The 26,117-nt window shown below is 59.0% G+C and overlaps 3 protein-coding genes across 4 annotated transcripts; 1 reads left to right on the top strand and 2 right to left on the bottom strand.

The window, feature by feature from the left end:
• Positions 1–5,556: 5,556 nt before the first annotated feature.
• Positions 5,557–9,682, bottom strand: KRTCAP2 (keratinocyte associated protein 2). Its single transcript, XM_036344670.1, has 5 exons — positions 9,550–9,682; positions 9,064–9,218; positions 8,874–8,937; positions 5,944–6,010; positions 5,557–5,708 (listed from the first exon to the last, which is right to left on the bottom strand). Exons 1-5 carry the CDS (start codon positions 9,629–9,631, stop codon positions 5,588–5,590), a joined length of 489 nt encoding a protein of 162 aa, XP_036200563.1. The 5' UTR covers positions 9,632–9,682; the 3' UTR covers positions 5,557–5,587.
• Positions 9,683–10,608: 926 nt separating this feature from the next.
• TRIM46 (tripartite motif containing 46) lies at positions 10,609–20,079 on the top strand. Its single transcript, XM_036344664.1, has 10 exons — positions 10,609–10,743; positions 12,118–12,379; positions 12,612–12,955; positions 13,840–13,983; positions 14,096–14,191; positions 14,826–15,079; positions 15,364–15,485; positions 16,428–16,730; positions 17,526–17,823; positions 18,822–20,079. Exons 1-10 carry the CDS (start codon positions 10,681–10,683, stop codon positions 19,213–19,215), a joined length of 2,280 nt encoding a protein of 759 aa, XP_036200557.1. The 5' UTR covers positions 10,609–10,680; the 3' UTR covers positions 19,216–20,079.
• A 770-nt stretch (positions 20,080–20,849) lies between these two features.
• On the bottom strand, positions 20,850–25,145 carry MUC1 (mucin 1, cell surface associated). Of its 2 annotated transcripts, none has more exons than XM_036344636.1 (7): positions 24,989–25,145; positions 23,075–24,561; positions 22,925–22,980; positions 22,657–22,790; positions 22,365–22,486; positions 22,134–22,280; positions 20,850–21,206 (listed from the first exon to the last, which is right to left on the bottom strand). In XM_036344636.1, exons 1-7 carry the CDS (start codon positions 25,047–25,049, stop codon positions 21,138–21,140), a joined length of 2,076 nt encoding a protein of 691 aa, XP_036200529.1. In that variant the 5' UTR covers positions 25,050–25,145; the 3' UTR covers positions 20,850–21,137. The 2 variants fall into 2 exon arrangements, with proteins under 2 accessions (XP_036200529.1, XP_036200530.1); XM_036344637.1 differs by having other exon boundaries at positions 24,975–25,061.
• Between the last annotated feature and the right edge of the window lie 972 nt (positions 25,146–26,117).

Below are 26,117 nucleotides of genomic sequence, written 5' to 3'. Positions count from 1 at the left end.
CACCCTTCTGCTGCCTCGGCAGACACAATACATGCGATAGTTATAGTATGAGAGGTGGTACAGCTTGGGGGTTAACATTTGGGGCTTTTAGAGCCCAGTTGTCAGAGCTTGTGTCCGGGTTCTTTCCTTTACTTAGCTATGTGATCTTGGGCAAGTAACTTACCTTCTCTAAGCCTCCGTTTCTCAGCTGTACAATGGGATCAGTAATGAATTGATCCTCCCTCATGGGGTTGCTCTAAGATGAAAGGAGATAATGCAGGGAGGGTACCTAAACCAACTGGTGGCGTTTGGAAAGCACATAGTGGGTGTCAGTTACTTGTTGTTGTTGTGAATAGGTGTCAGTAGTTACAGGTCAGGGCTGAGGACTCACCTTAGCCTCCGGCCTCCCTCCCATCATTCCCAAACCATCTTCCGAGCTAAGTTGCTTCTGCGGACAGATAAGCTATTTGTTGGGCTTTTCTGTTCTTGCAAGCTTTGCTTTCAGAGGGAGACAACTTCCTTCATTCTGAAGTGCCTGGACGATGGGAACGTGCGAGATCACACACACAACAGAGGAAGGGACTGCCTGGGGGGAAGGCTTCATGGAGGCCCTGACGCTGGAGTTAGATGGAAAGATGAGTAAGAGGGGTTCAGGTGGGGGCAGGAGGCATGTGCCGCCAAGAGAAAGTCTGAACAAAGGTACAGAGGCTGGGAATCCATGGTGAATAATCCTCTGTGGCTGTTTCTGGGACAAAGACAACTTCCTGGGGGAGTGGCAGAAGAGGCTGGAAAAGTGGCCAGGCGATGAAAGACCCCTTAAAAGGATTGTGTTGGCCCAACCGGTGTGGCTCAGTGGTTGAGCATTGACCTATGAACCAGGAGGTCACGGTTCTATTCCTGGTCAGGGAACATGGCTGGGTTATGGGCTCGATCCCCAGTGCGGGGCATGCAGGAGGCAGCCTCCCAGTGATTCTCTCTCCCTGTCCATTCCTTTCTGAAATCAATAAAACTATTTTTTTTAAAAAAAGCATTGTGTTGGGGGGAAGGGCTGGTCCCTCAGGTCAGCGGCTTCACACCTTAGAGAAGTGGCTGACCCCCACATGTGCCTGTGTGCATCAGTGTCAGGCAGTAGAGCATTCTGTGTGCCCACAGGTGCCACGGTGATTACTGGTTCTTGGCAAAGCTTCCAAGGGGTCAGGTTGTGTTGGCTCCATCCCTGGCCTTAGGGCACCCACAGTTCCACTGGGGAGACAGGAAGAACACACATATAATCAACAAGAACACGTACAAAATTACACCAGGCTTTAGGAGGAAGCGGTAGATCAGAGATCCTGCTGGATTGGAGAAGGGGCTGGTGAGTCAGGGTTTCCTAGACAAGGTAAGCCAGAGGCCTCGGGGCAGAAAGATGGCCCAAGGGAAGAGGGACTAGGCACAGCCGGCAGCTGAGAGGAACTTTTGGATGAGTCTGGTGAGTCAGCAATTTGGAATTGAGGCAGGATGGATGCTGAGTTTCAGCAAAGAGCTCAGAGTGCGACAGTGGTGTGCTGCTAATGGGGTTCTTGTTGCTTCTTTTAACAAATACGTATCGAGCACCTACCAGACATCAAGCAGTGCTCTAGTGACCAAAGCAGACAAATTCCCTGCTTTCCATGAAGTGGGGGGAGACAGGCAAGAAACAATCAAATAGCCCGGCCCGCAGGCCAGCGTGACTCAGTTGTTGAGCTTGGACCTATGAACCAGGAGGTCACGGTTTGATTTCCGGTCAGGGCACAGGCCTTCCGGATTGCATGCTTGATCCCCAGGAGGCAGCCGATCAATGATTCTCTCTCATCATTGATGTTTGTCTCTCTCTCCCTCTCTCTTCCTCTCTGAAATCAATAAAATATATTTTTAAAAAGAAACAATCAAATACATAGTTAATACAAAAAGAAACGAGAAGTATTATGAAGAAAAATGTAGCCAGTTTAAGGATTTAATAGGGTGACAGAATGTGCGATGTTACATAGCACAGTCCAAAGGCCCCACTGAGAAGGAGACATTTGCAAGAAAATCTGAATGAAGTGAAGGAGGGAGAAGTGTTGCAGTTCAAGTCCAAAGGCTTCTGCTGCAGAACTCCCTCCTGCTCTGGGGAGGTCAGGCTTTTGTTCAATGTAGGCCTTCAATGGACTCCGTAAGGCCCAGTCGCATGGTGCAGGGCCATTTGCTCTGCTCACTAAAGAACATCCTCACAGAAACATCCAGAATAATATCTGACCAAATATCTGGGCACCATGGCCCAGCCAAGTTGAGACATAAAATTAACCATCACATGGAATATGGAGAGCAGTAAGATTGATGTGAGCATTGAAATTGAGAATATCTGTAAAGCACCAAGTACATTGACTGACAAGTGGTAAATGTTCAATTAAAGGTGTCGTTGTCATCACACAGAGAAAAATAACATTTGTCGCCTGGCTGGCGTGGCTCAGTTGGTTGAGCTCTGTCCCCTGCACCAAGAGGTTGCAGGTTCAATGCCCGGTCAGGTCACATACAAGAAACAACCAATGAATGCACGAATGAGTGGAACAACGAATTGATGTCTCTGTCTCTCTCTAAAAGTCAATCAATAAAAATTTTTAAAAATAAAATGAAGTGTATCTGGAGCCTCAGTAGTTGAAGGGAACTGGACCTCTCTGGATCTTTGGGGGCCTGTATCCAGGGAGCAGCTGCTGAGAACTGGGGGCCCAGGTAGGAGAGTTGGAAGGAAGGGTGCCAGCCTCCCCTTCGCCCACATCCCAGGCGGGGCAGGGAAAGCTCTCCATACGGCCACAGGGCGGCCTGCAGCAGGTGACGGGGTGCCTAATTCCAGCGCCAACGAGGGGCTCTCTCCCTGCCTCTACAGGAACTCAGCCGAACAGCATTACAGAGCAGCCTCTGTTTGGCGTCTTGCTGTCTGCTGTCAGCCGTCCGGTGGTACTTGGGGCCTTGGCCCTGCCCCTGAGGAACTTCCAGTCTGCTGAAATGGAGCAATGAAAGTGCCACCAGCCTCCTGCATAAGGGGTTGGGCCGCTGTTTGTTTAGGAGGCAGCTCTGTGGTGACCCTAAGTCAAGAAGGACTGTGCACAGGGCAGGCCAGCCTGGAGCTCCCCGGGGGCAGGGCCTCCAGCTTCCCACAGTGCCCAGGCCTGCTGGGCTCACAATGAACGTCAATGACGGAGCCTTTCCCCTTTGTATGTGTCTCTGTGTCTCTCAGCATCTCTGTCTCTAACAGTCTCTGGCTCACTTGTTTCCCAACATCCTTCCCAACCTCCCGGGAGCAGAGCCGGGGGGACGGGAGGAGGGCAGTGGGAACGAGACTGCGTCCTGTTCTCACCACGGACAATAAGGGCCGGAAAGGGCTGGCCTGAGTCTTAGCGCCACTACTCGGCCCTGACCCTCTAGCGTGCCCTGCATGCCAGGGGTGCCCTCATGCCAGTGCCAGTCCCAGGGGAGCCCAGCCTCTGTGGGTTGGGAGCCTGCTTGCCCTGTCCCACATTCACACTGCCTTCTTGGTGGTGGTATCCCTCCTGTGGCAAGGAGCCGCCCTATTGGGCCAGTCTCCCCAGTCACCCCCCCACACCCTGTATTATTTACTCCTGTTTCCGGGAGCAGGCGCGGGTGTCGGGGCCACATGTGAGGGAGCAGGAGGCAGGAGGAAACATCTGGCTTCCCTCTGCCCTCCAGGGGCGGGACCACCGCCCCTCTCTCTCCCAGACCTGCAGCCTCAGGGGGGAGCAGAGTCCCGGGAGTCCAGGGCCAAGAGGTTAGCACCTTTGCCCTTCTCACCTGCCAGTCCAGAAGCCAGGAGGCCTCCCGACCCCTTACTTAATGATGGTGATAGGTGGCTAGGATACCCTCGCCAGGGTTAATTGGTAGGTCAGGTACAGGCAGCCTGCAACTAGGGCACCAGAGACGGCTGGGTGGAGGGCTGCGGTTGGCGCCAACCTGCCTTGTAAATGCCTTCCCCAAGGAAGGGGTTATTATTTCTGGGCCACCTGCTGTCCCTGGTGCCTACACAGCGGGTTCCTTGGCACCTGCTCTCCAGCCCCACCCCCCTCCCCTAGCCTGGCCCCTCCCAAGCTCTCATCTTGGGAGGCAAGGTGCCCTCAGGCGGCCAGATACTCCCAGCCGTGTCTATGCTCACCTGGCCTGGCACCTGGCCCCCTGCCCACTGCTCCCACCCCAGGGCCGGACAAAATCAGTGTTTGACAGTGAGACCCAGACGCAGCCCAGCCACCTCGTAGGTGCAGGGCCCATACTGCAACCCCCAACCATCAGCAGGTAAGCTGCAGCCGAGAGCCGCCACCCCCTCAGGGAGGCTCGCATCTCCATTGAGCTCTCTGCCTTGGCTTCCAGCCTCGGGGGAGCAAGGACTTGATCCAGGCTTCAGCCCTCCCGAGTGAGCTAGCCTTTCGGGTCCTCCATGAAGGTTGGCTTCCACGGGAGGCCCAGCCGCAACCCTCCCCAGGCCTGGGGTGGGCTCCCAGGGCGGATTGTGGCTCGTCTCCTGGAGACGTGAGCTCACGGCGCCCTCTGCAGGCATTCTGGGTAAACTGCATAGCACTCCCTCAGCCCAGGGACTGGAGAAAGGAAAGGGTCTGGGCCTCTAATTGGAGGAGGAGGGAGGTTGGGGGTGGGGTGGCTCTAATCCTTGACCAGTTCTCTGGCTCACTTCATCTTCACTGGGTCTTCCTCCCCATGCACATCCCATGCACAGGATTTTACGTCCTGGAAGGGCAGGTTCTTTCACCAACCCAATCAGGCACCGCAGAGAACACAGTACTGACCAGGGCACTGTGTGTGCACCCCTAAACCCACTCCACCCGAGGGAGTGCGCCTCCTGCCCAAGGACAGGCGCTCTGGACACGGCGTTCTCCCGGCAGCGCAGACAGCGTGGAACCCAAGAAGCCACACCTTTCATTTCTATGGGGGGCGGGGGGTTCCAAGGTGGACGGCCTTGTCCCTATTGTTTTACATACTCGGCTACAAATTAGGAAGTTCCTAATCCCTTGGCTACTAAACAGAGAAGAAAAACGAAGGCACCAGAACAAGGGTTTTTTGTTAATCCTCACCCGAGGATATTTTTCTGTTGATTTTTAGAGAGAGTGGAAGGAAGAGCGAGAGAAACGCATCAATTGCACACACCCTCCTGCACACACCCCGCCCAGGGCCGGGGAACCTACAACCAAGGTACATGCCCTTGACCAGAACCGAACCCAGGACCCTTCAGTCTGCGGGCCCATGCTCTATCCACTGAGCCAAACCGGCCAGGGCTACTCCAGTTCTGACAGGCCTCCCTGCACTGCAGCCTTTACCCCTTTTCTCAGAGGTCAAGACTGCAGATCATTGGCGCACTTTTCCTCCACGATGAAACACGGCAGATGCCACTCCAGTGCCCGGCAAAGCACCTGGCCACTGATGGCACTCTATAAAATTTGGTAAAAATGAGCCTTACCATCCTTAAGGTCTGAAACAGCAGGTACCCATGTGCCCTCAAGTTCTGTACACCCACGTAGGCATTGGCAAAAGAGGGCCGCAGCTTATCACGACTCACAGAGCTACAAACAATCAACTTTATTGGTGTTCAGGGTCAGTTTCTCTTTTTGCTCTTGCCAGTGACCTTGGCTGGCATGAGGACTGGAGTGGTTGCCTGATACAGAGTGGAGGAGATCTTGTTGATGTAGTACAGACCAACCATGGAGAAGATGAAGCTACAGGGTGGAGACAAAAAGGTCCCGGCATCAATGGGCCTGCTGCCAGCCTGGTGCCTCCCAGGACAGACACCAGCATCAGGAGAACAATCCAGGCTCAGGTTTAAGAAAATGGGGAGGGGGAAAGGGGAGAAGAGAGGGGGAGGGAAATATGGGGAAGGGTGGAGCCATCAAAGGGCGGTCCAGGCCCGAGGGACAGGATACTGTACCCCTTACCCAGCGGGCAGGCACTTACCAGGTGGTGACACAGACTCGATGGATGAGGCCAGATGCAAAAAGAGCCAACAGGAGGCAGAAGAGAACTGGGGAGGCAAGAGAGCACAAGGGGGTAGAGGTCAGAATGGAAATGCCGGCATTCATATGTCTAGTATTCCGAATACTAGGTACACGCAGGGTTAATTGGTAGGTCAGGTACAGGCAGCCTGCAACTAGGACACCAGAGATAGCTGGGTGGAGGGCTGAGATTGGCGCCAACCTGCCTTGTAAATGCCTTCCCCGAGGGGGCCTTCCGAATCTTGGGGAACCTGCTTAGAGGGATGTGGCCTGACGACAGCGGGAAAATGCAGATGGCCCTACTGATGCCCAGGACATGGAGGCAGATGCATGCTCAGCACCTGCTCTGCCCCAGCTATCACCCAACGTCCCTATCCTGGCTTCCTTCCAGGGGAAAGCAACAGTGATAACAGAGTCTGAAGGGCACGGCTCGCTCCCTCTCTGGGAAGAGGGTCAAGGCCTCTCAACAGAAGCCAGCCAACGGGGATCGATTGATTAAACTGGCCAGTGGTGGACGCTGAGGGCCTCACTCCCTGGACATGGGATGGGGCAGAGTGTTTGGATACACACCCCCATGAGGGCAGGGCAGGCTCAAGGGCTAGAGAAGGACTGGAGAGAAAGTGGGGGAGGGGGGCAGAAAGCAAGGGCAAACCCCACCTGCCCGGTGGGAAAAGAGGGGCAAGAACCCTGCCCCACAACAAGGTTTCTTTCCAGTAAATGAAGACAATTCACATGGAACAACATCTAACAGGGAGAAGCCCTGGGGCTGCTGGACGGAAGGAGCTCTCACTGGCAACAGGGCTCGGTGGAGAGCAAGACCTAGAGGAGGGCTTCACACGAGATTGCATTTGCTGTCAATTTTTCAAAAACACTTATAAGATGTATGATTTTCTGACCCAAGTACAGTGGTTTTTAAATCTCCTTAAAGAAATCTGCTTATCCCTGGCGGGCAGCTCAGCTGGTAAGAGCACCCTCCAGGTTTCCAAAGGCTTCAGGGCACATACCAGGACCAACCAATGAATGTATAAGTGGAACAACAAATCAATGTTTCTCTCTCTCCTTCCCTCTCTCTCTAAAATCAATAAATAAATTTAAACTTTAAATAAAACAAATCTGCCTTCCCATCTATGGTCTTGTTCCAACTTTGAAGGTTGTCTTGATTTCTTGGAAACCCATCAATCAAGGATTTATTCTTCTGAGCACTGGCAGGCATTGTCTGATCCATTCCCTCGTTAAAAAGCTGATAGCTAGCCCTAACCGGTTTGGCTCAGTGGATAGAGCATCGGCCTACAGACTAAAACGTCCCAGGTTCGATTCTGGTCAAGAGCATGTACCTTGGTTGTGAGCACATCCCCAGTGGGGGATGTGCAGGAGGCAGCTGATCAATGTTTCTCTCTCACTGATGTTTCTGACTATCTCTCCCTCTTCCTCTCTGTAAAAAATCAATAAAATATATTAAAAAAAAAAAAAAAAGCTGATGGTTAACCTGGGCAGGTGTGGCTCAGTGGTTGAGCATCCATCCATAAACCAGGAGGTCACAGTTCCAGCACAGTGGGGGGCACGTAGGGGGAAGCCCATGGATAATTCTCTCTCATCATTGCTTCTCTCTCTCCCTCTCCCTTCCTCTCTCTGAAATCAATAAAAACATATATATTTTTTTAAAGTTGGAGTTCTTTTTTTATTTTTTTTTAAATTAATTTCAGAGAGAAAGAGAGAGGGAGAGATAGAAACATCACTGATGAGAATCATTGATCAGCTGCTTCCTGCACGCCCTCTACTGGGGATCAAGCCAGCAACCTGGGCATGTGCCCTGATGGGGAATCGAACCTCCATGCTGAGCCACACTGGCCAGGCAACTTGGAGTTCTTTAAAAAAAAACCACAAATAGTTATCTCAACTGGCACAATCTTTTCATCTTTAATATACTTTTCAAAGAGTTCACCAAACTATGAATCTGGGGTTTTCCTTTCATTAAGAAGTTCTCCTGCAGAGAAAAAAAAAAAAAGTTCTCCTGCAGAAAGGTGTGAGGAGCCATATTTCTCCACCACTAGGTCCACGGGGACCACTGAGGAGCAACCCAACCAGTGGCTTCATGAGGCAGTGAGGGCAGAGGACAAGCAGCTGGCAGCCGGCCCCAGCAAAGGCATCAGGGCGGGGTGGTGAGAAGGGAACCCCCCTTCCCACCCCTGCCCCTGCCCCCACTGCCTTGGCTGCCCCAGCATCTGTGCTGGGACAGGAAGGGGCAGGGCCTCTGTGGGCAATTTCTGAGCATGCGGCATTCTTGGTGTGATCTGGCCTTGACGCCTAATTTGCTTTATGAACTTAATTCTCCATAAATAACTACATCACATCAAACCTCGACTGCATGAGCAGTAACAAGGGTCATTTCAAACAGGAAGCCACCTAAAAGTTATTCTAATTTGGTCAGGACTCCTGCTCACATAGAAACTTGGTGTGTCTAACACTTCGGCTCTTCACAATCATCTCGGATAGAATTCACTGACACTGGGTCACCTTCACATCAGGACCCTCGTGAACTCGGTCCTTCTCGCTGCTGCTTCTGGTGGGAACAAGGAACGCCCCCCCACCCCCCACTCCCCACCCCCAGTACATGGATGGATGCAAAACGGGTGCACAGGTGCCTGCGCCCCTCAAACATTCCCGGGGAACTAGCCATAAGGCAACCGAGTTTCTTGCTTTCAGAGGCCTTCTTTTCCAGCTCCAATCCCAGGAGCTAAAGTGCTGGATCCAAAGGTGTGATCTGTCCCCACAGCCTTTTCCACCTACTTCCTTCTCCTGAACAACCATTACCTTCTAAGCGCCTGGAAACTCAGGTGGGGGGTGGGGGGTTGAAGAGAGGGTTCAAATCCTCAACCCCCAATTTTTACTTACTCTCCGGGAAGATCTTTGCTTGGAATCCTTTGCCAAAGACCAGATTCTCCAGGTTATTAAAGGCCTGGGTTGCGGGAATTAAGGAGCGGGGCAGAGCTGTGTGAGACATGGGGTGGGCGCAAGCCTGCGTGGCCCGCGCGCCCCCCTCCTACCCCCGAACCCCGCGCCCCGCTGCCCCGCAGGAGGATACAGTGAGCGAGAAGACGAACAGGCCGGAGCCGAGCAGGCCCCCCTGGATGGTGAGCCACTCGGTGGAGGCCAGCTGGCGGCTGTACATCTGCATCCCGGCGAAGAGCAGCAGGGACAGGAGGGAGGACAGCGCCAGCGACGTGCCCGTCCCCACCGCTGCGGGGCAGGAGAGAAGAGACGGGGAGTCGGGCTCGCCCCCCCCCCTCCAGGAGCCGCAGGCCGACGTGGCCGGCAGGTCCCGGGGTTCGAGGGCCCGACACCTGCACGCACTCCCGGGCTGGCAGCCATGCTCCCCGACTCCCCACACTGCACCACGACCCCCAGAAAAGTCAGCCCCGGACGCCCGGCACTCTCCGGTCCCGCGCAAACTGGCCCGCCCCCTGGAACCCAGGACACGTCAGCTCTGCCGGGAGAGGACCAGGAAAGCGGGTCGACCCCAACTCCGACCCCAACTGGTTGGTCCGGGGTATCCCGCCGCCCCAGTTACCCATCACGCCCTCCGGTGGGTCCAACAGATGCCCCTGGCCCAGAAAGACGGGAGATGAACGGGCGCTGCGGCCTGTGCGCATGCGTCAGCTCCCGGCGCGAGCTAGCTTTCCCCAAGTCCTCCTCCTGCTCCCTCTCGGCGCCTTACGTGGCGCCCTCTCCCGGCGGGGAGGAAATATTGCGTCAAAGCGCATCTGGCCACCGCCCTAGCCCCCCGCCCTCACCCGCCGCCCGGGCAACTGCTGCCTCTAACGCCAGCTGCACTTAACTCTTTAAGTCACTGTGACTATGGCCATCACCTGCCCACCTCTGTCTTCTTTGCCATTGATGTCACCTCTAATGCCTGTTCCTCCAACCTCCCTCCTCCATGATCATTCCCTCGACATCTCTGTAGACCCTTTTTAAAAAATGTATTGGGGTTACATTGGTTAATATGATCATATGGGTTTCAAGTGGACATTTCTTTTTTTCTCATTTAAAAAATATGTTTTCATTGATTTTTTTAAAAAGAAAGATAGAGGAAGGGAGAGGGGGAGGGAGAGAGAAGCATCGATTGGTTGCCTGCCGCATGCACCCGACTGAGAATCGAATCTTCAACCTGGGTGCGTGCACTGACCGGGAACGGAACCGGGGGCCCTTGGGTGCGTGGGAGGACGCTCAACCCACTTTGCTACACCGGCCAGGGCGAGAGTGTGCATTTCTATGATACAAAATCTGCGCATTGCACTGTGTGCCCACCACCCAAGTCCAACCACCTTCCACCACCTCCCATAGACTCTCGGCCAAACCAAAATCTCGTCCTGCCAGCCTGGAGCCCAGCTTTCTCTAAACCGACCCTTCCGCTTGATATGAGCGTGATTAGGAGCCAATGGAGGATGCGAACCTAAGAAATGGTTCTCTCTTCAAATACCATCCCATGCTACCCCACCACCGCCTTCTGAGAACCACGTGGGGAAAACTATTTCCCACCTCCCACCCCGCCTGGCGCTGGTTGAGGCTCGTCCCTGGAGCATGCGCAGTGGTATTTTACCCCCTCCCCTCCCCACACCCCCACCGGGCTCCTGCATTAAGCCCCGGGTTCTCAGCCGCTGCCGGGATCGGGCACCCGGGGGCAGACGGGCCAGGTAGGACCATGGCCGAGGGCGAGGACATGCAGACCTTCACTTCCATCATGGACGCACTGGTCCGCATCAGTGTGAGTTAAGGTGGGGCCGAGGGGGAGGGGTGGGGAAGTGCAGGGGTTCGGGACCGGCCGGGACCTCCTCGAACAGGTGGGGATCCGGCCAGAGGCTGGGAGGCAGGGTGGGGGCGGAGAGGGCTGGTGATGCAGAAAGGACTGGGAGGGTCGGGATGCAGGGATGAGATGGTCCTCCGGGGCCGCCCAGAGGCGGGTGCCGGGAGGGTGTCCATCTGCTGGGGCGTGAGGAACCGGGAGCTGCCGGGACGCAGCGGGTGGGCTGGGGGAGCGGCCCCCGTGCACCGGGGCTGGGCTGCAGGGCAGTGGGGCTGCGCTGTGAGGACGGGGCGAGTGTGAGCTTGGAAAATTTCCAAGAAATCTGAGGGCAGGTAGGGGCGACGAAGGAGCTACCCCAGGGTGTAGCTCCCAATTTGGACAGCTCCACGAGACCCCACCCCACCGCACCCCCACTCCGGGCTGCCTCCCAGCCTCCTGCGGTTGTCATGGCAACTCATGCCCGGCTCTCCCAGGGGCGGTGCCAACCTTGCTCCCCCCACCATCACTTCCTCCCCCCTCCCTCCACGTCCCTCCCTCCTTTGTGTCAGCTGCGCCCCTGACCGGGATGGCTGCGAAGAGGGGGACCAAGGTGAGGTGAGGGGGTGGGGCATAGCGAGGACCCCCGCCACGAAGAAAGGGAGGGGTACTTCCGGTGGGGAGGGGGCGAGGAGGGAGGCTGCTTCTCCCTCGCTCGGGGAGGGGTTTGCGGGTAGCCCAGTAGCGTTGGGGGAAGGAGCGGGAGGTCCGGATGGTGGGGGGCAAAGGAGAATGGTTAGTATCGGGGGGCCGGAGGAGATGCCTGGGGAAGTGAGGATGGCGGATGGAGGCTGGGGAGGCCGCAGGCCAGAGCCGCAGCAGGAACGCGGCCGTGGTGAGCAGGAGGATGGAGAGAGAGCTGCGCCTGCCTATAGGGAGGAGTCACGCGTGGGAGGGGGCGTGGGGTGTGCCAGAGAAGGGGGCAGGGGTCCCCTAGGTGTGGTGTCCTTGAGAGACGTGCCGGGGGCGGGAGCAGAGGAGCAGAGATGGGGGCGGGGAGCAGGGGGCATTGGCCAGGTGCAGGGGCTGCAGATCTGGCTGGGCCGGGGGAGTGGAGCGGGCGGAGCTTGGCGCTGGCGGAGGTACGATCTCCAAGCATCCCTCCTCCTGCGTAGGCCTTTAGCTCTGCCTCCGAGAAATAGAGGCAAGAGACAGGGCTGGGGAGGTCTGTGGACCAGGCCTGGGCTGGTTCTGGGGCAAAGCCAGACGTAGCTGGTCTTGCCCCTGCCTGAGACCCCTTGGGGCCTGTCAAGATATCCCGCGTCCAAGCTCTGACCTAACCTCCTGGTCCCTCCACAGACGAGCATGAAGAACATGGAGAAGGAACTGCTGTGCCCAGTGTGCCAGGAGATGTACAAGCAGCCGCTGGTGCTGCCCTGTACCCACAACGTGTGCCAGGCCTGTGCCCGCGAGGTGCTGGGCCAGCAGGGCTATGTAGGCCACGGTGGGGACCCCAGCTCCGAGCCCACGTCTCCTGCCTCCACCCCTTCCACCCGCAGCCCCCGCCTGTCCCGCAGAACTCTCCCTAAGCCAGAACGCTTGGACCGGCTGCTGAAGTCAGGTGGGCTGGAGCCTGTGGGGTGGGGGTGAGGATGCTGGGATGTCCATCAGGAAGATGGGAAGGGTCATCCTTGGTCAGGGGTATCTGTCTGTCTTTCAGGGGGTGGAGCTTTTTCTCAGTCAGGCTCAGCTGAGCTATGACACAATAAAAAATTAATTTTTTAGTGGAACAGACTTCCCCCACCTCCAGCCAGCTGTAATTTTGACGTCCTACTTCCCCGGCCCATCCATAGGCTTTGGGACGTACCCCGGGCGGAAGCGAGGTGCTTTGCACCCCCAGGTGATCATGTTCCCGTGCCCAGCCTGCCAGGGCGATGTGGAGCTGGGGGAGCGGGGCCTGGCAGGCCTGTTCCGGAACCTGACCCTGGAGCGCGTGGTGGAGCGGTACCGGCAGAGTGTGAGTGTGGGTGGCTCCATCCTGTGCCAGCTGTGCAAGCCCCCACCACTGGAGGCCACCAAGGGCTGCACCGAGTGCCGTGCCACCTTCTGCAACGAGTGCTTCAAGCTCTTCCACCCCTGGGGCACCCAGAAGGCCCAGCATGAGCCCACCCTGCCCACCCTCTCCTTCCGCCCCAAGGTGAGCGGCCCTTGCAGAGCCTGGGAAGGGAGGGGCCTGGTAGAAATGGACGGATGGGGTGCCTGGCCTTGTGAGCCTCCAAAAGGAGGTGGGCAGGGGTTTGCCATCGCCAAGCTCCTTTTTCTGTAACAACAAAAAAGGCGCTGGAGGGTTGGGGGGGGGGGGGGTAAGAGATCAACCGAAGGACTTGTTTGCATGCATATAAGCATAACCAATGGGCACAAGACACTGGGGGTAAGGGAGGCCAGGGGAATGTCAAGGGGGGCGGGGAAGGAGACATATGTAATACTCTTTGTAGTACTTTAAGCAATAAAATAAAATTTAAAAAAATAAAACAAGTGGAAAGCAGGAAAAAAAAGACGCTGGACAGATCCTCGAACACGGAGCCTTCATCCTATCTGCTGAAGGAGGCTGATGTATGTCCTGCAGTATCCACACTCGCAGGGCCGTTCAGAGGATCATGAGATAATGTTTGTGAAAGCTATCTGTACACTGAAGGTCTGTATGCATTTATTCACTGAACAAATATGTATCAAGCATCTAAGTGCCCCGCCCTATTCCAGGCATTGGGAGATGGCAGAGAACAAGGTGGACACGGTTAATTAGTGACCACAAGGCTAAGATTACTCGTCATCTTTAAGTTGTTATTACCACGCCTCTCCTGAGGTAGATGAAGGGAGGAGGATGCTGGTGCCTGGAGGCTGCAGGAAAGGCTCTTTTCGATGCTAGTATGTACCACCAGGTGGCACTGTGGAGCGCCGCCCGCTGAGCTCCTCTTCACCCCCATCTGGCCAATGGAGGGAGGGCACCTAACTGCTCCCGTAGTAGGTCACACCCTGACGCCGACCATTGGCTGACTATGCCATTGTCCTTTCTGTCCCCAGGGCCTCATGTGCCCAGACCACAAGGAAGAGGTGACCCACTACTGCAAGACATGCCAGCGTCTGGTATGCCAACTCTGCCGAGTCAGGCGCACCCACAGCGGGCACAAGATCACCCCGGTGCTCAGCGCCTACCAGGCCCTCAAGGTGAGCTAACCCCCACTCCGGGCTGCCTCCCAGCCTCGCATCCTCTCACACCTCCTCTAATGCCAGCTTCTGCCGAGCCGGGTGTGATCCCCACCGCTTTCTTCCCTCTTAGGACAAACTGACAAAGAGCCTGACATACATCCTAGGAAACCAGGACACAGTCCAGACCCAGATCTGTGAGCTGGAGGAGACCTTGAGGCACACTGAGGTGAGGGAGGGCATAGAGGTGGCCCTTGGCCCTACCTGGGCCTGGACACAGCAAGAGGGTGTGGGGAGGCGTGGCCCCATCACCTGGCTGCAAGCTCAGGAAGTTGGGGTCCATGAATGTCCAGGTTCTGACTAAACCAGGCTAGCAGGAACATCAGTGCCCTAGGGCAGGCTATACCTGGAGCTACAGTGGGGACAGGACAGGGGGAGCTTGAAAAGTCCCAGGAAAGTAGTTCAGATGCCCTCAGGCTCGGAAACCTGCTGAGGATGGCACATATCCTGGAGCTAGGGTAAGGCGATGGCTCCGATCCCAGATTGCATACGTCAGCTGGCGCGGGCGTGGGCAATGAGGGTGGCACAGACGCCACTGATGTTGGTACAGTCCCAGTGGTGATCTCTTTTGTTTGGGGGCGTCCTTAGGGATCATGGTGTGGGCACCAGAAAGGTTAGCACAAACGGCCAGGAGCTGAGGCCATGTGGGTATGCGGTGCCTTTGGACCCATAGGCCTGGCCCTGTTGAAATGGGTGGGTGGCATTTCCCCAGATTCTTTGTGATCCTAGCCATGGTGTGGGGCCCCAGGAGGCTGGCACGGGCACTACCTGCGAGAAGATAGTGAGTGTTGCTCTCTGGGCAGGTGAGTGGTCAGCAGGCCAAGGAGGAGGTGTCGCAGCTGGTGCGGGGTCTGGGTGCTGTGCTGGAGGAGAAGAGGGCGTCGCTGCTTCAGGCCGTAGAGGAATGCCAGCAGGAGCGGCTGGCCCGCCTCGGCGCCCAGCTCCAAGAGCACCGGAGCCTCCTAGACGGCTCAGGCCTGGTGGGCTACGCCCAGGAGGTCCTTAAGGAAACGGACCAGCCTTGCTTTGTGCAAGCAGCCAAGCAGTTACATAACAGGTACTTCAGGGCACAGCTCAGGGAAACGGGCTCCGGGGGGAGAGAAGGGTGTGCGTGCAGGGGCATCATGGTGTAGTCGGTGTCTAAGACAGTGTCTCTAGTCCCGGCCGATGGAGAGCTGGGCCTGAGGATTTTCCCACCAGGCCAAACCAATCCCCAGCTTGCATGAGGGGACGAGGAAGAGACCCATGCTGATGCCAGGGCTCAGGGGCAGGCAGGCAGAATCAAGAAGGAGGGTGGCGGCCCAGATGGCAGTGCCTGACCCTTGGGTGCCCCCATCCCAGGATCGCTCGGGCGACAGAGGCCCTCCAGATGTTCCGGCCAGCTGCCAACTCCTCCTTCCGCCATTGCCAGCTGGACGTGGGGCGAGAGATGAAGCTGCTGACAGAGCTGAACTTCCTTCGAGGTAAGGAGACGGCCAGGCCCCAGGTCCTATTAGAGCCTTCCTCCCTCCTCCCCCAGCAGCGGGCCCGGGGGGCAGTGCCCACCGGGGACCTCCCAGCCTACTGCCCGGCCTGGCCAGCCACCCCTCCCACCCAGCCCACCGGCCACACCGGCCCCGCGCTCAGCGCTGCTTCTCCCTCTCTTTGTTTGTAGGCTGTGGCCACCGCGGACTCTGCTCCGGAGCACCCCAGGCAAGTCAGCGCCCGGGCCCCTGCTCCACCCCCAGCCCCCTGCAGCTTGGCCACCACTCTTTGCTGCCTCCCCTGTCCTGCCTTAACCAGACTCTCGCCCTCCCCAGTCCTCCCCGGTCCTCCCCAGCCCAGTGGCCTCTCTTCCGCCTTCCTTAGGTGTTTGTCCAGTCCTTGCCCTTTGTCCTTATGACCCTTGTCCTCAGACTTTTCTCCTCTTTTCCTTGACCTTTGTCTCCTGCCATCAAGCTTTTGCTCGCCCTCTGTTGTCCCCCCTTCTGTCTTGCTGACCCTTACCCCCTCCCTCCCGCTCTGTCCCCTCCTTCCGTTCAGTGCCCTCTTGCCTGGGTCCCAGTGGCCTTTCCCTGGGGATGCTCTTTATTCCTAGAAGAAAAGGGTCATAGAAGGAAGGGTCTCCCTCGGGCCTGAGGCCCTCATTTGACAGGGAGGAAACTGAGGCCCAGGAGGGGGAGGTAACTGGCCAAGGCCAGGGCGCAGACAAGACCAGCACCCAGGCCTCCTGCCTGCCCAGCGAGCACCTGCCTCTTTCCTCCCTTGGGCTCTGCCTGCCCATCCCTGCCCAGGGCCCAGCTGGGTCTCTCCCCAGTCCCTCTCACCCACACTCACCCCCCGGCTCCCGCTGCTTTCCCTCTTCCTGCCTCCCTCCATGCCCGGCCAGCGGCCATCCCGACTGACCCGACTGTCTCTCCCAACAGTGCCCGAGGCTCCGGTCATCGACACGCAGCGCACCTTCGCCTACGACCAGATCTTCCTGTGCTGGCGGCTGCCCCCGCACTCGCCGCCTGCCTGGCACTACACCATTGAGTTCCGGCGCACAGACGTGCCTGCCCAGCCGGGCCCCGCCCACTGGCAGCGGCGGGAGGAGGTGAGGGGCACCAGTGCCTTGCTGGAGAACCCCGACACTGGCTCCGTGTACGTGCTGCGTGTCCGCGGCTGCAACAAGGCTGGCTATGGCGAGTACAGTGAGGACGTGCACCTGCACACCCCCCCAGCGCCCGGTGAGTGGGCCGAGGGGTGGGCACAGGGTGGCACAGACAGGGCACAGGGCATGCTGGGGCCCAGGCACTGACCGGCCGGGCCGGGTGAGCGCTGGAGAGACGGGATGATGCCGGGGGTCACACTCACTCACTATGGAGCTAGGTTTGCTGGGTTCGCATCCCAGCTCTGCCTCTTGCCAACCGTATGGCTTTGGGCAAGTTTTCCAGCCTCTCTGAACTTCAAGTTCCTCTTCTGTAGGGGTATGTACAATACTCACCTCAGAGGGCTGTTGTGAGAATTAACTGAATTGATTCATGTAAAGTCTTAACAGAGTTTCCACCTCAAGTAAGGGCTCAATAAGTGACAGTACAATGACTGTCCAGAACATAGTGTGGACCCTGGGACACAGGCATTGTCACCCCTGCCACCCAGGGGTGGATGAGGGAGGGGTTGGATGTCAGCACCAGATGTGAGCACCAGAGTGTGGGCTGGGAGGTGCAGGCAGATGTGGGGATGTCGCCACATGGAACGGAACAGCCGGGGGAAGGGGTGAGAGGAAGCCCTGTGAGTCAGCTGGTCTGGGGACCGGTTTCCGTGTCGACGAGTCATCACTCGACTCCTCGGGGGTCCCATGCCCACTTGGAATCTCCACTTCTTGCTTCCCTGTGCCCCTCGTTCCAGTTCCCCGGGCCCTGTTCCCAACGCCCTGGGCAGCGCGTTCCATGTTCTGAAACCTCCCAGTGTCCTGTCCTCACGCCTCAGTCCCCAGTTTGTCCCTGAGGTCCTTCCTTTTGTCTCAACCTCCCCCACTCCAGTCCTTCACTTCTTCCTCGACGGCCGCTGGGGCGCCAGCCGGGAGAGGCTGGCCATCAGCAAGGACCAGCGGGCGGTGCGCAGCGTGCCCGGGCTGCCCCTGCTCCTGGCCGCTGAGCGGCTGCTCACTGGCTGCCACCTGAGTGTGGACGTGGTCCTGGGCGACGTGGCCGTGACTCAGGGCCGCAGCTACTGGGCCTGCGCCGTCGACCCAGCCTCCTACCTGGTCAAGGTGGGCGTCGGGCTGGAGAGCAAGCTTCAGGAGAGCTTCCAGGGCGCCGCCGATGTGATCAGCCCCAGGTCAGGCCGCTCTGGCAGGGAGGGGGTGGGGGACCCGGGGTGGGGAGCTGGGGGCAGGATGGGGTGGCAAGAGGAGCACAGACTTGCTGGGGTGGAGCTGGGGGAGACTGAGGAGGAAGCAGTAAAGTCATGGAAGTCCGGACCGGGGCCTGTGGCCAGGGGAAGTGAGGGAGGGGTCAGGGGAGGGGCTCTGAGGACTGGGTTTTGGAGTGTGTGGCTGGGGAAGGAGAGGAAAGAAGAGGGAACCACCTCCACTTCCTTCCATCTGTCACTCAAGATAGACCGTCTCTCCACGCCTCCACGCCATTCCCCGATATCCCATTTCCAACCTCCTCTCCCCACAAACGCCTTTCTCTCCCATACCTTTTCACCCATATCTTTTCACGCCCTAAAATTCTCCCCTTAAACTCTCCATCTCCACACCCTCTCATCCCTAACACCCTACTTAACACCCTCCTGCGCATGCCTTCCTGCCTGAGCCCTTCCTCCCAGCTCTCTGCCCAAGAGCAGCTCGGCCCCCAACCCCAATCCTTCTGAGAGCTCTCATCCGGGACACCAGTCTACCCTCATCTCTCCCAACACCTAACCTTCCCACATCCTTTCTCTGCGCCTCCTTCACCAGGACTTGGTCACAAACTCCTCACTCTCCCAGCTTCTCCAACCCTCAGAACCCTCTCCCCGCGGGATGTCCCCAAACCACACTTCTCACAGCTTCCTCCTGATACGGCTGCACGTCTGCAGGGCGCTGTATCAGCACCTTGCCTGTCCTTTGCCCGATACCTCTCGTGCCAGCGTGACTTCCTTTCAGTGCCCTTTTCTGCCAAACCACACCCCGACCCTACATTCTAACCCGTCTCTTCGACATGGTTTCTCCTCCATATCCCAAATCCACCCTTTTGACCAGCATTCCGCACTTCCCACACCTCAGCCCTCTGGGACCCATCCCCCACCCCCTTCCTGCACCCCAACACCCTGCTACCCAGTGCCCTCTCCTGCAGGTACGACCCGGACAGCGGGCACGACAGCGGGGCCGAGGATGCCACGGTGGAGGCGTCGCCGCCCTTTGCTTTCCTCACCATCGGCATGGGCAAGATCCTGCTGGGCGCCGGGGCCAGCGCCAGCGCAGGGCTGACGGGGAGGGACGGCCCGGCCGCCGGCTGCACCGTGCCCCTGCCCCCCCGCCTGGGCATCTGCCTGGACTACGAGCAGGGCCGGGTTTCCTTCCTGGACGCGGTGTCCTTCCGGGGGCTCCTGGAGTGCCCCCTGGACTGCTCGGGGCCCGTGTGCCCCGCCTTCTGCTTCATTGGGGGGGGTGCTGTGCAGCTGCAGGAGCCCGTGGGCAGCAAGCCCGAGAGGAAGGTCACCATCGGGGGCTTCGCCAAGCTGGACTGACGGTCTCGGCCTCCCGAGGCCCTGGCCCTCTGAGCTTCCTGGAGCCGGGTGATCCCTCCGGCAGCTTTTCCCTCAGCCTCTTCCTACCAGGTGGTCCGATCCTTCCCCCCGTGTCTGTGTCTCCCCAGGGCCTTCTCTTGACCAAGGGACACTCCTCCGCTCCCCTCTCTGGCTGACCGCCATTTCTCCACTGCCTGTTCATCCAGACCCCACCCCATCAAGTTCCTGCTCCATCCTCTGCCCGTGGCATCCCACCACGTCATGGGAGAGCCCTGCCCCCACCCCGGCCCGTTCTCCCCAGCACTCAGGCCAATGGGCAGGGAGCTCCCGGAACACCGGGCATGATCCCCGCTCCGCCCTCTGCCCTGCCGAGCTGCCTGCCCACCGATGCTGACCGATGGCCTTAGCGTGGGCAGGCTCTTTGCCGACACTGCCTAGGCATTCCCGGGGAGGGGCAGAGGACCCTCTCCTCTGTGTGTAGGGGTCCCCGTGCCCTGCAGCCGCATGCCCGTACGCCCCTCTCCCTCTTGCATGCTTCCCTTGTCCCGCACCCGCACCCACGCAGATGTGCCGCGGCTCCCTTTGGGGCCACACGCAGGTTGGATGTCCCCATTGGGTTGGGCCAGGCAAGACCTGGAGCCCACTGCTGCCCCCCTGTGGTAGGGACTGCGAGGCCTGTGCCAAGCAACAGCTGTCATTTTCATGGTTTATACACAATAAACTGTGATGCCGGGCACATCTCCGCCTTCCCTGAGCCCGACCATTCCTCTTAGCTTCTGTGCTGGGTGTGGCTGCCGGAGGGATCCGGTGCTCAGCTGTCGCTCAGCAGGGCTGCCTGATGGGTATGGCCCTAAGGCGAGGAGGTCCCCCAGCCAGGGGCTCCCAAGCCTCCTGCCCACACAGGTGCCCGGCCCAGGCCTGAGCCCACCATGGCCGCCAGGGGGCGCATGGCTCTGGTGACCTCCTGTGTCCCCTGATGAGGCTGGGACACCAGCTCCCACACCCTGAGGGAATGTGGTTGAGCTCAAAGGGGCAGGGAACCGGAACCACTTCCCCATTCCCAGGGTGCGGGGAGCAGACCCCAGAGCCAGCGGGCGGGTGGGGGGGCCCATGGCCAGGGAGGGGACTGGGCTTGGCTCCAGCCCCGGATCTAACACTTATCAGGCCGTGTTGACTCTGGGGCTGCGATCCCGTGTTGACTTTGTGGCTGTTATCGCTGCCTGAGGACTTACTTCACACCCGAGCAGCTCAGAATAGAACTGCCTGAGGGCATCGTGCCAAGGGGAGAAGAGGGTGCGGGCAGGCCAGCCCCCAGCCAGGGTGAAACCAGGGGCGAGCCATGGGTGCGCAGGCCGAGCAGGCCCAGGCCAGAAACCTAACTTAGGTTTCGTTTCCTCCTTCCTCTTGTGCCGCCATCCTCTTGTGCCGCCAGCGATGGGGGAGAGGTGACTCAAATTCTTCCACCAGCCACTCCTGACCCAACGTCATCTCTCCACACCCCCTGCTGCCCAAATGAACCCTGCTCCTGGCCTTCTTTCCTCCCTGCCTCCTCCCCCAAAGTCCCCTCCAGACCCCCACACACATACATCCTGATCTCCCCTCCTGTCTGAGGGTCACAGATGACAGATCAGAAGTTAGAGCCAGAGCGGGGGAGGCCCATGTTTTATTCAGCCATGTACAAGTTCCCACTCCACTTGGGGGCTTTCCGGGCCCGTCCTGGAGCCACTGCCCCAGGCACATCCCCAGGAGCCAGGATGGGCTTCCCCCAGGGCTGAGATGGGTTAGAGACGCGCAGGAGGCTGTGAGCAAGCCCACCGGAACTCCCAGCTCACCAGTCCAGAAAAAGGGGGAGGGGGCACTGGTGGTGAAGACCAAGACCATGACAGAGGCCACTGGCCGGATGCTCAGCGGGCAACGTGCCCCTACAAGTTGGCAGAAGTGGCTGCTGGGTTCGTGTAGGAGAGGCTGCTGCCACCATTGCCTGCAGAAACCTAGGTGAGGGGGGAAGGGGTCCAGGCTGACGGGCAGAAGCTTCCCTGGGAGAAGCCGCCACCCCAGGGCCCCTGGATGGCACCCAGGCTGGGGTAGTGGTCTGGGAGCCTGACTAGCTCTCGAAGGGTTAATTTGGAGAGAGCACCTGCCAGGCACCACCAGCAGCCAGGTGACTGTAAACAGGGCCTTTCCTCCTCCCTCTGCTCCCCTGCACTCCCTCCCCTTGGTTCTCATCAGCCCCCTCACGGTCCCCTCCTGCCCGTCTCCCTCCATTCTAGGCTCTTCCAGCCCACGAAGGCGTGTGTGCTCATCTGTGTGAAACAGGGAGAAGGAAGTCCCAGGATTGGGGAAATGGGGTCAAGGAAAGAAAAGTCCCCTCCCCCACCTGGAGTTCCTGCCCCAGGTGATCAAGTAATTATTTACTAGTCCTGCAGAGAAGGCCAGGGGAGGGAAGGAGGAGGAGGGTCCTTGCTTCCCCGAGACTCCCAAGAACCCCACCCAGGCTCACCTGGCTTGGTGAGACTTCAGCCTTGGAATCGGAGACCCCCCCCAACATTCCCCAACCTACCCTCCATTCTTAGGAGAAGAGTGGGGGGACAGGCGCTCACTCCTTGTCAGTCCTGTGTGACGGGTGCCCACCCATTTCACCTCTGGGCATCCCAGCCACAGCAGGGCCCCAGCCCCGCTGACCAGCGAATGCTCTCCTGGTAGTGGGGACACTCCCTCATGAGGTCCCCTTTCTTCCATGGTCTCCCCAGGCCTTTCCCCTAGAACTTTCCTGACAACCCACCTCCTTGCCAGGCGCTCCACTGCTTGCTTTATGTCACTCCTCACCTTTTCTAAGTTCTTTGGATTTTGCAAGTACCCCTGCCGGCCCCCTTCCCAGGCAAAGCCTCTTCTCCCTCCACCGTGGGGCCCGTCCTCACCTCCTCATAAGGGCTACGTTTGGTACCAGGGGGCACATAGCGCCCGTGGGTGTGGTAGGTGGGGTACTCGCTCATAGGATGGTAGGCATCTCGGGTTGGGAAGAGGTCCAGCTGCCCACAGCTCTTCCGGCGACACTGACACACCGCCTGGGGGAGACAGGAGGTTAGGGGGAGCCACGGAGTTCCTTCTAGCTGGGCGACTCTGGGTAGAGCTGAAGACTGAACACTTACCAGGGCAATGAGATAGATGATGGCCAGCGCAACCAGAACACAGACCAGCACCAGCAGGGCAATGCCCCAGCCAGGTACCCCGGACCCAGGCCGGGAAGAGGAAGGAAATGACACATCATCCACTGAAAGGAAAAGCGGTCAGTCATCAGGGCAGTTTCCCAAAGGAGGGGACCTCCCCCTCTACCCCCGCCCCTCCCCGTGGAGAAGCAGGAATCCAGCAGGAATCCGGATGCTGGGGAGTGAGTGGCCCTAGAAGCTTCGCGCTGGCCTGAGGCGAGGAGAGTGGCCTCACCAATAAGTCTTGAGATGACCCAGCTGTATCTCTTTTCATGTGATTCATCCAGAAGAAACTGTGCCGCTACCTGGTTGGCATTGGTGGTGCCCTCTCGGAAGGCCAGAGTTGATTCCACCACCACAGATCCTGGCCTGCTCACAGGGAAATGAGCAATTCAGGTGCAGGTCCCAGCTCTGGGCACTTCCCCCAACCACCAGTGACCAGTCCTTCCCCACAATCACAACAACAGTTACCCACCCAGACGGAGCCCACACCCAGACTGTACCTGAACTTGACGTTAGAGGAGCCCAGAAAATTCTCCTGCTTATAAATCTGCAAAATCTGGGGGGAGAGGGTAGGTACTAAGTTTGGTGCACGGGTTCGAGCAGTTCTGAAGCTGCTGCGAAGGAGCGCGTGGAGGAAGGCAGTTACTCACCCATTCGGTGACGTTTCTCTGCAGCACCTGGTAATAGTTAGTGCTGGGATCTTCCAGGGAAGAGTTAAACGGGAGGTTCAAAATACGAAAGGACAGGAAGAAGAAGGACAAGCTATGATTGGAAGAGGTGAGGGGCACTATGCTACGGCTAGTGCTACTGGCTGTAGTCCTGGTTCTGTGGCTGGCAGGGGTGGTGGGAGTATCAGAGTGGCTGGGAACTGAGGATGGAGTGCCCTTGCCAACTGGGGTGGTGGTAGCCTTGGCAGAAGTGCCCTTGTGCGCTGGAGTGGCTGCCACACTTGAGGCAGGGCTGGTGGCCGGGGAAGAGGTGGCACCGGGGACTGGAGTGGTGGCTGAGCTTGAGGCAGAGCTGGTGGCCGGGGAAGAGGTGGCACCAGGGACTGGAGTGGCGGCCACACTTGAGGCAGAGCTGGTGGCCGGGGAAGAGGTGGCACCGGGGACTGCAGTGGTGGCCGAGCTTGAGGCAGAGCTGGTGGCCGGGGAAGAGGTGGCACCGGGGCCTGCAGTGGCGGCCGAGCTTGAGGCAGAGCTGGTGGCCGGGGAAGAGGTGGCACCGGGGACTGGAGTGGTGGCCGAGCTTGAGGCAGAGCTGGTGGCCGGGGAAGAGGTGGCACCGGGGGCTGGAGTGGTGACCACACTTGAGGCAGAGCTGGTGGCCGGGGAAGAGGTGGCATCAGGGGCTGCAGTGGTGACTACACTTGAGGCAGAGCTGGTGGCCGGGGAAGAGGTGGCATCGGGGGCTGCAGTGGTAGCTGAGCTTGAGGCAGAGCTGGTGGCCGGGGAAGAGGTGGCACCGGGGGCTGGAGTGGTGGCCGAGGTTGAGGCAGAGCTGGTGGCCAGGGAAGAGGTGGCACCGGGGGCTGGAGTGGTGACCACACTTGAGGCAGAGCTGGTGGCTGGGGAAGAGGTGGCATCGGGGGCTGCAGTGGTGGCTGAGCTTGAGGCAGAGCTGGTGGCCGGGGCAGAGGTGGCACCGGGGGCTGGAGTGGTGACCACACTTGAGGCAGAGCTGGTGGCCGGGGAAGAGGTGGCACCGGGGGTTGGGGTGGTGACCACACTTGAGGCAGAGCTGGTGGCCGGGGAAGAGGTGGCACCGGGGCCTGCAGTGGTGGCCGAGCTTGAGGCAGAGCTGGTGGCCAGGGAAGAGGTGGCACCGGGGCCTGCAGTGGTGGCCGAGCTTGAGGCAGAGCTGGTGGCCAGGGAAGAGGTGGCATCGGGGGCTGCAGTGGTGACCACACTTGAGGCAGAGCTGGTGGCCGGGGAAGAGGTGGCATCGGGAGCTGGAGTGGTGACCACACTTGAGGCAGGACTGTGAGTGGGGAGTGAGCTGCTGGTTGTGCTCACAGAACTTCTGTCAGTGAACCTGGACATTGGGCTGCTTCGGGCAGTCACAGTCTGTGTATTTCCCGAGGGGCTTGTGTGGCCAGAGGTTGTAGGACCCATTGGTGAGGGAGTGATGGGAGGAGCTGTAAGAAATTGAGAATGAGGTTCAGGGGTAAATCAGAACCAGGAGGAAATACTTCCTCTAGCACTTGGAGAAGTCATGCTAGGAGGATCTGGGGAGCAGGCCCTTGAGTCAGCCCTCCTCCTCCCTCCCAGCTGCAGCCTCCCTCTCTTCCCACACCCTCCGCTCCGCTTTAGCCATTCTCCACTCCTAAGATGTACCTCCCCTGCCGCTCCCACTCCCACCCCCACCCTGCACTTCTCTTCAGGAAATTCACCGGCCCCTGGCACCCATTCTCCTGGGGGGTCGTCTCTTAGCCTGTCTCCTTTATTCTGGCACAGACTAGCCACCTGTCTGCCATTTCTGCCTTGTGGGGTGCCATCTGCCAGGAAACAAAACCCACAGAAAGGCTGTGCAGGGCAGCCCCTTCCCCACCTTGTGCCCCTCACCTGTCAGCACCGGGACTAGCAGCAGCAGGAAGAAGCGAGGGGCCTGGATGCCTGGTGTCATGGTGGTGGTGAACCGGGTGGGGAGGGGGCAGACCAGACTGCGGCCGGCACTGGGCACTGCGTGCGTGTGAGGTGGAGCAGCACAGGTGCCGGCTGTTTTATACTGGTCCACCCCCCCCCCCCCCCCCGCCCGCCAGAGCAGGTGACAGGTGACAAAACCCCGCCCCTCCTCCATTCCCGACCTCCTCTCTCTTCCTCCTCCTCCCCAACCATTCCTGTCCCCTCAGGTAGGGCACATGGACTCCAACCATTCAACTCTCTGACAACCTGTTTGTTCTCGAGTTGGCCTCCCCTTTTCACCAACCACTCCCTGGCTCCAGAAGGCGGGGTGTGTGTGCGTGTGAGTGTTTGTGAAAGTGGGGGAGTCTGGGACCTGGGTCCCCAAGACCTTAGTTTTAGCCCCAGGGCAACAGCCAAGGTTAGAAAGGTAACAGAGAAAGCGGGCTAGGTTACGGCTGGGAAGCTCACCCTCAGCCCCCCACCCCAGGGCTCCCTGGGGCCCTCGGAGCCCCGCTCTGGGGCTGAGAAGAGAAGGGGAGGCTTGTGAGGAGCGGACTAGGTGTTGGCTTTGGACCCCCCTCCTCCTCCCGGAATAGCCCCACCTTGCTCACCGCTCCCTGTCCCGTTCTGCAGCTCTACCCCGAACCGAACCCACAGCCCCGCCCCTGCCGGACTCTCCAGCAGACTGAGTTCCTTCCTTGGCTTTCTCCCGAGAAGGGAGCGGGGAAGAAATTTCCGCTTAAAGGACGAAACCGCGAAACCGCCGAACTCTAGGTCTTCCCTCCACAGCCCTGCGCCGGGTAGCGGGCCGCCCGCGGTGGCCGGGCTCTCCTGCCCTCTGGTGGCCGCACGGAGCCCACGACGCCTGCCCGGACGGGTGGGGAGGCTGCCCGGGTCGGGGAGGAGGTTGGACGGCGGCGCTGCCTAACCCGGGGCCGGGAGAGGCTGGGGAGGGCAGCGCCCCGGGGAAAAGAGCCAGTGGCTGGGACAGAGAAGGGGAGGAATGCAGTGCGCCATCGACGGAGAGGCTGGGGACCGTAGGAGGGACTCGGGCGCGTGGGGCGATGTC

Source organism: Myotis myotis, unplaced genomic scaffold (assembly GCF_014108235.1).
Source record: "Myotis myotis isolate mMyoMyo1 unplaced genomic scaffold, mMyoMyo1.p scaffold_m19_p_18, whole genome shotgun sequence".
Taxonomy (NCBI): Eukaryota; Metazoa; Chordata; class Mammalia; order Chiroptera; family Vespertilionidae; genus Myotis; species Myotis myotis.
Note: the sequence above shows the minus strand (reverse complement) of the source record. Positions and strands in the feature narration are given on the sequence as shown.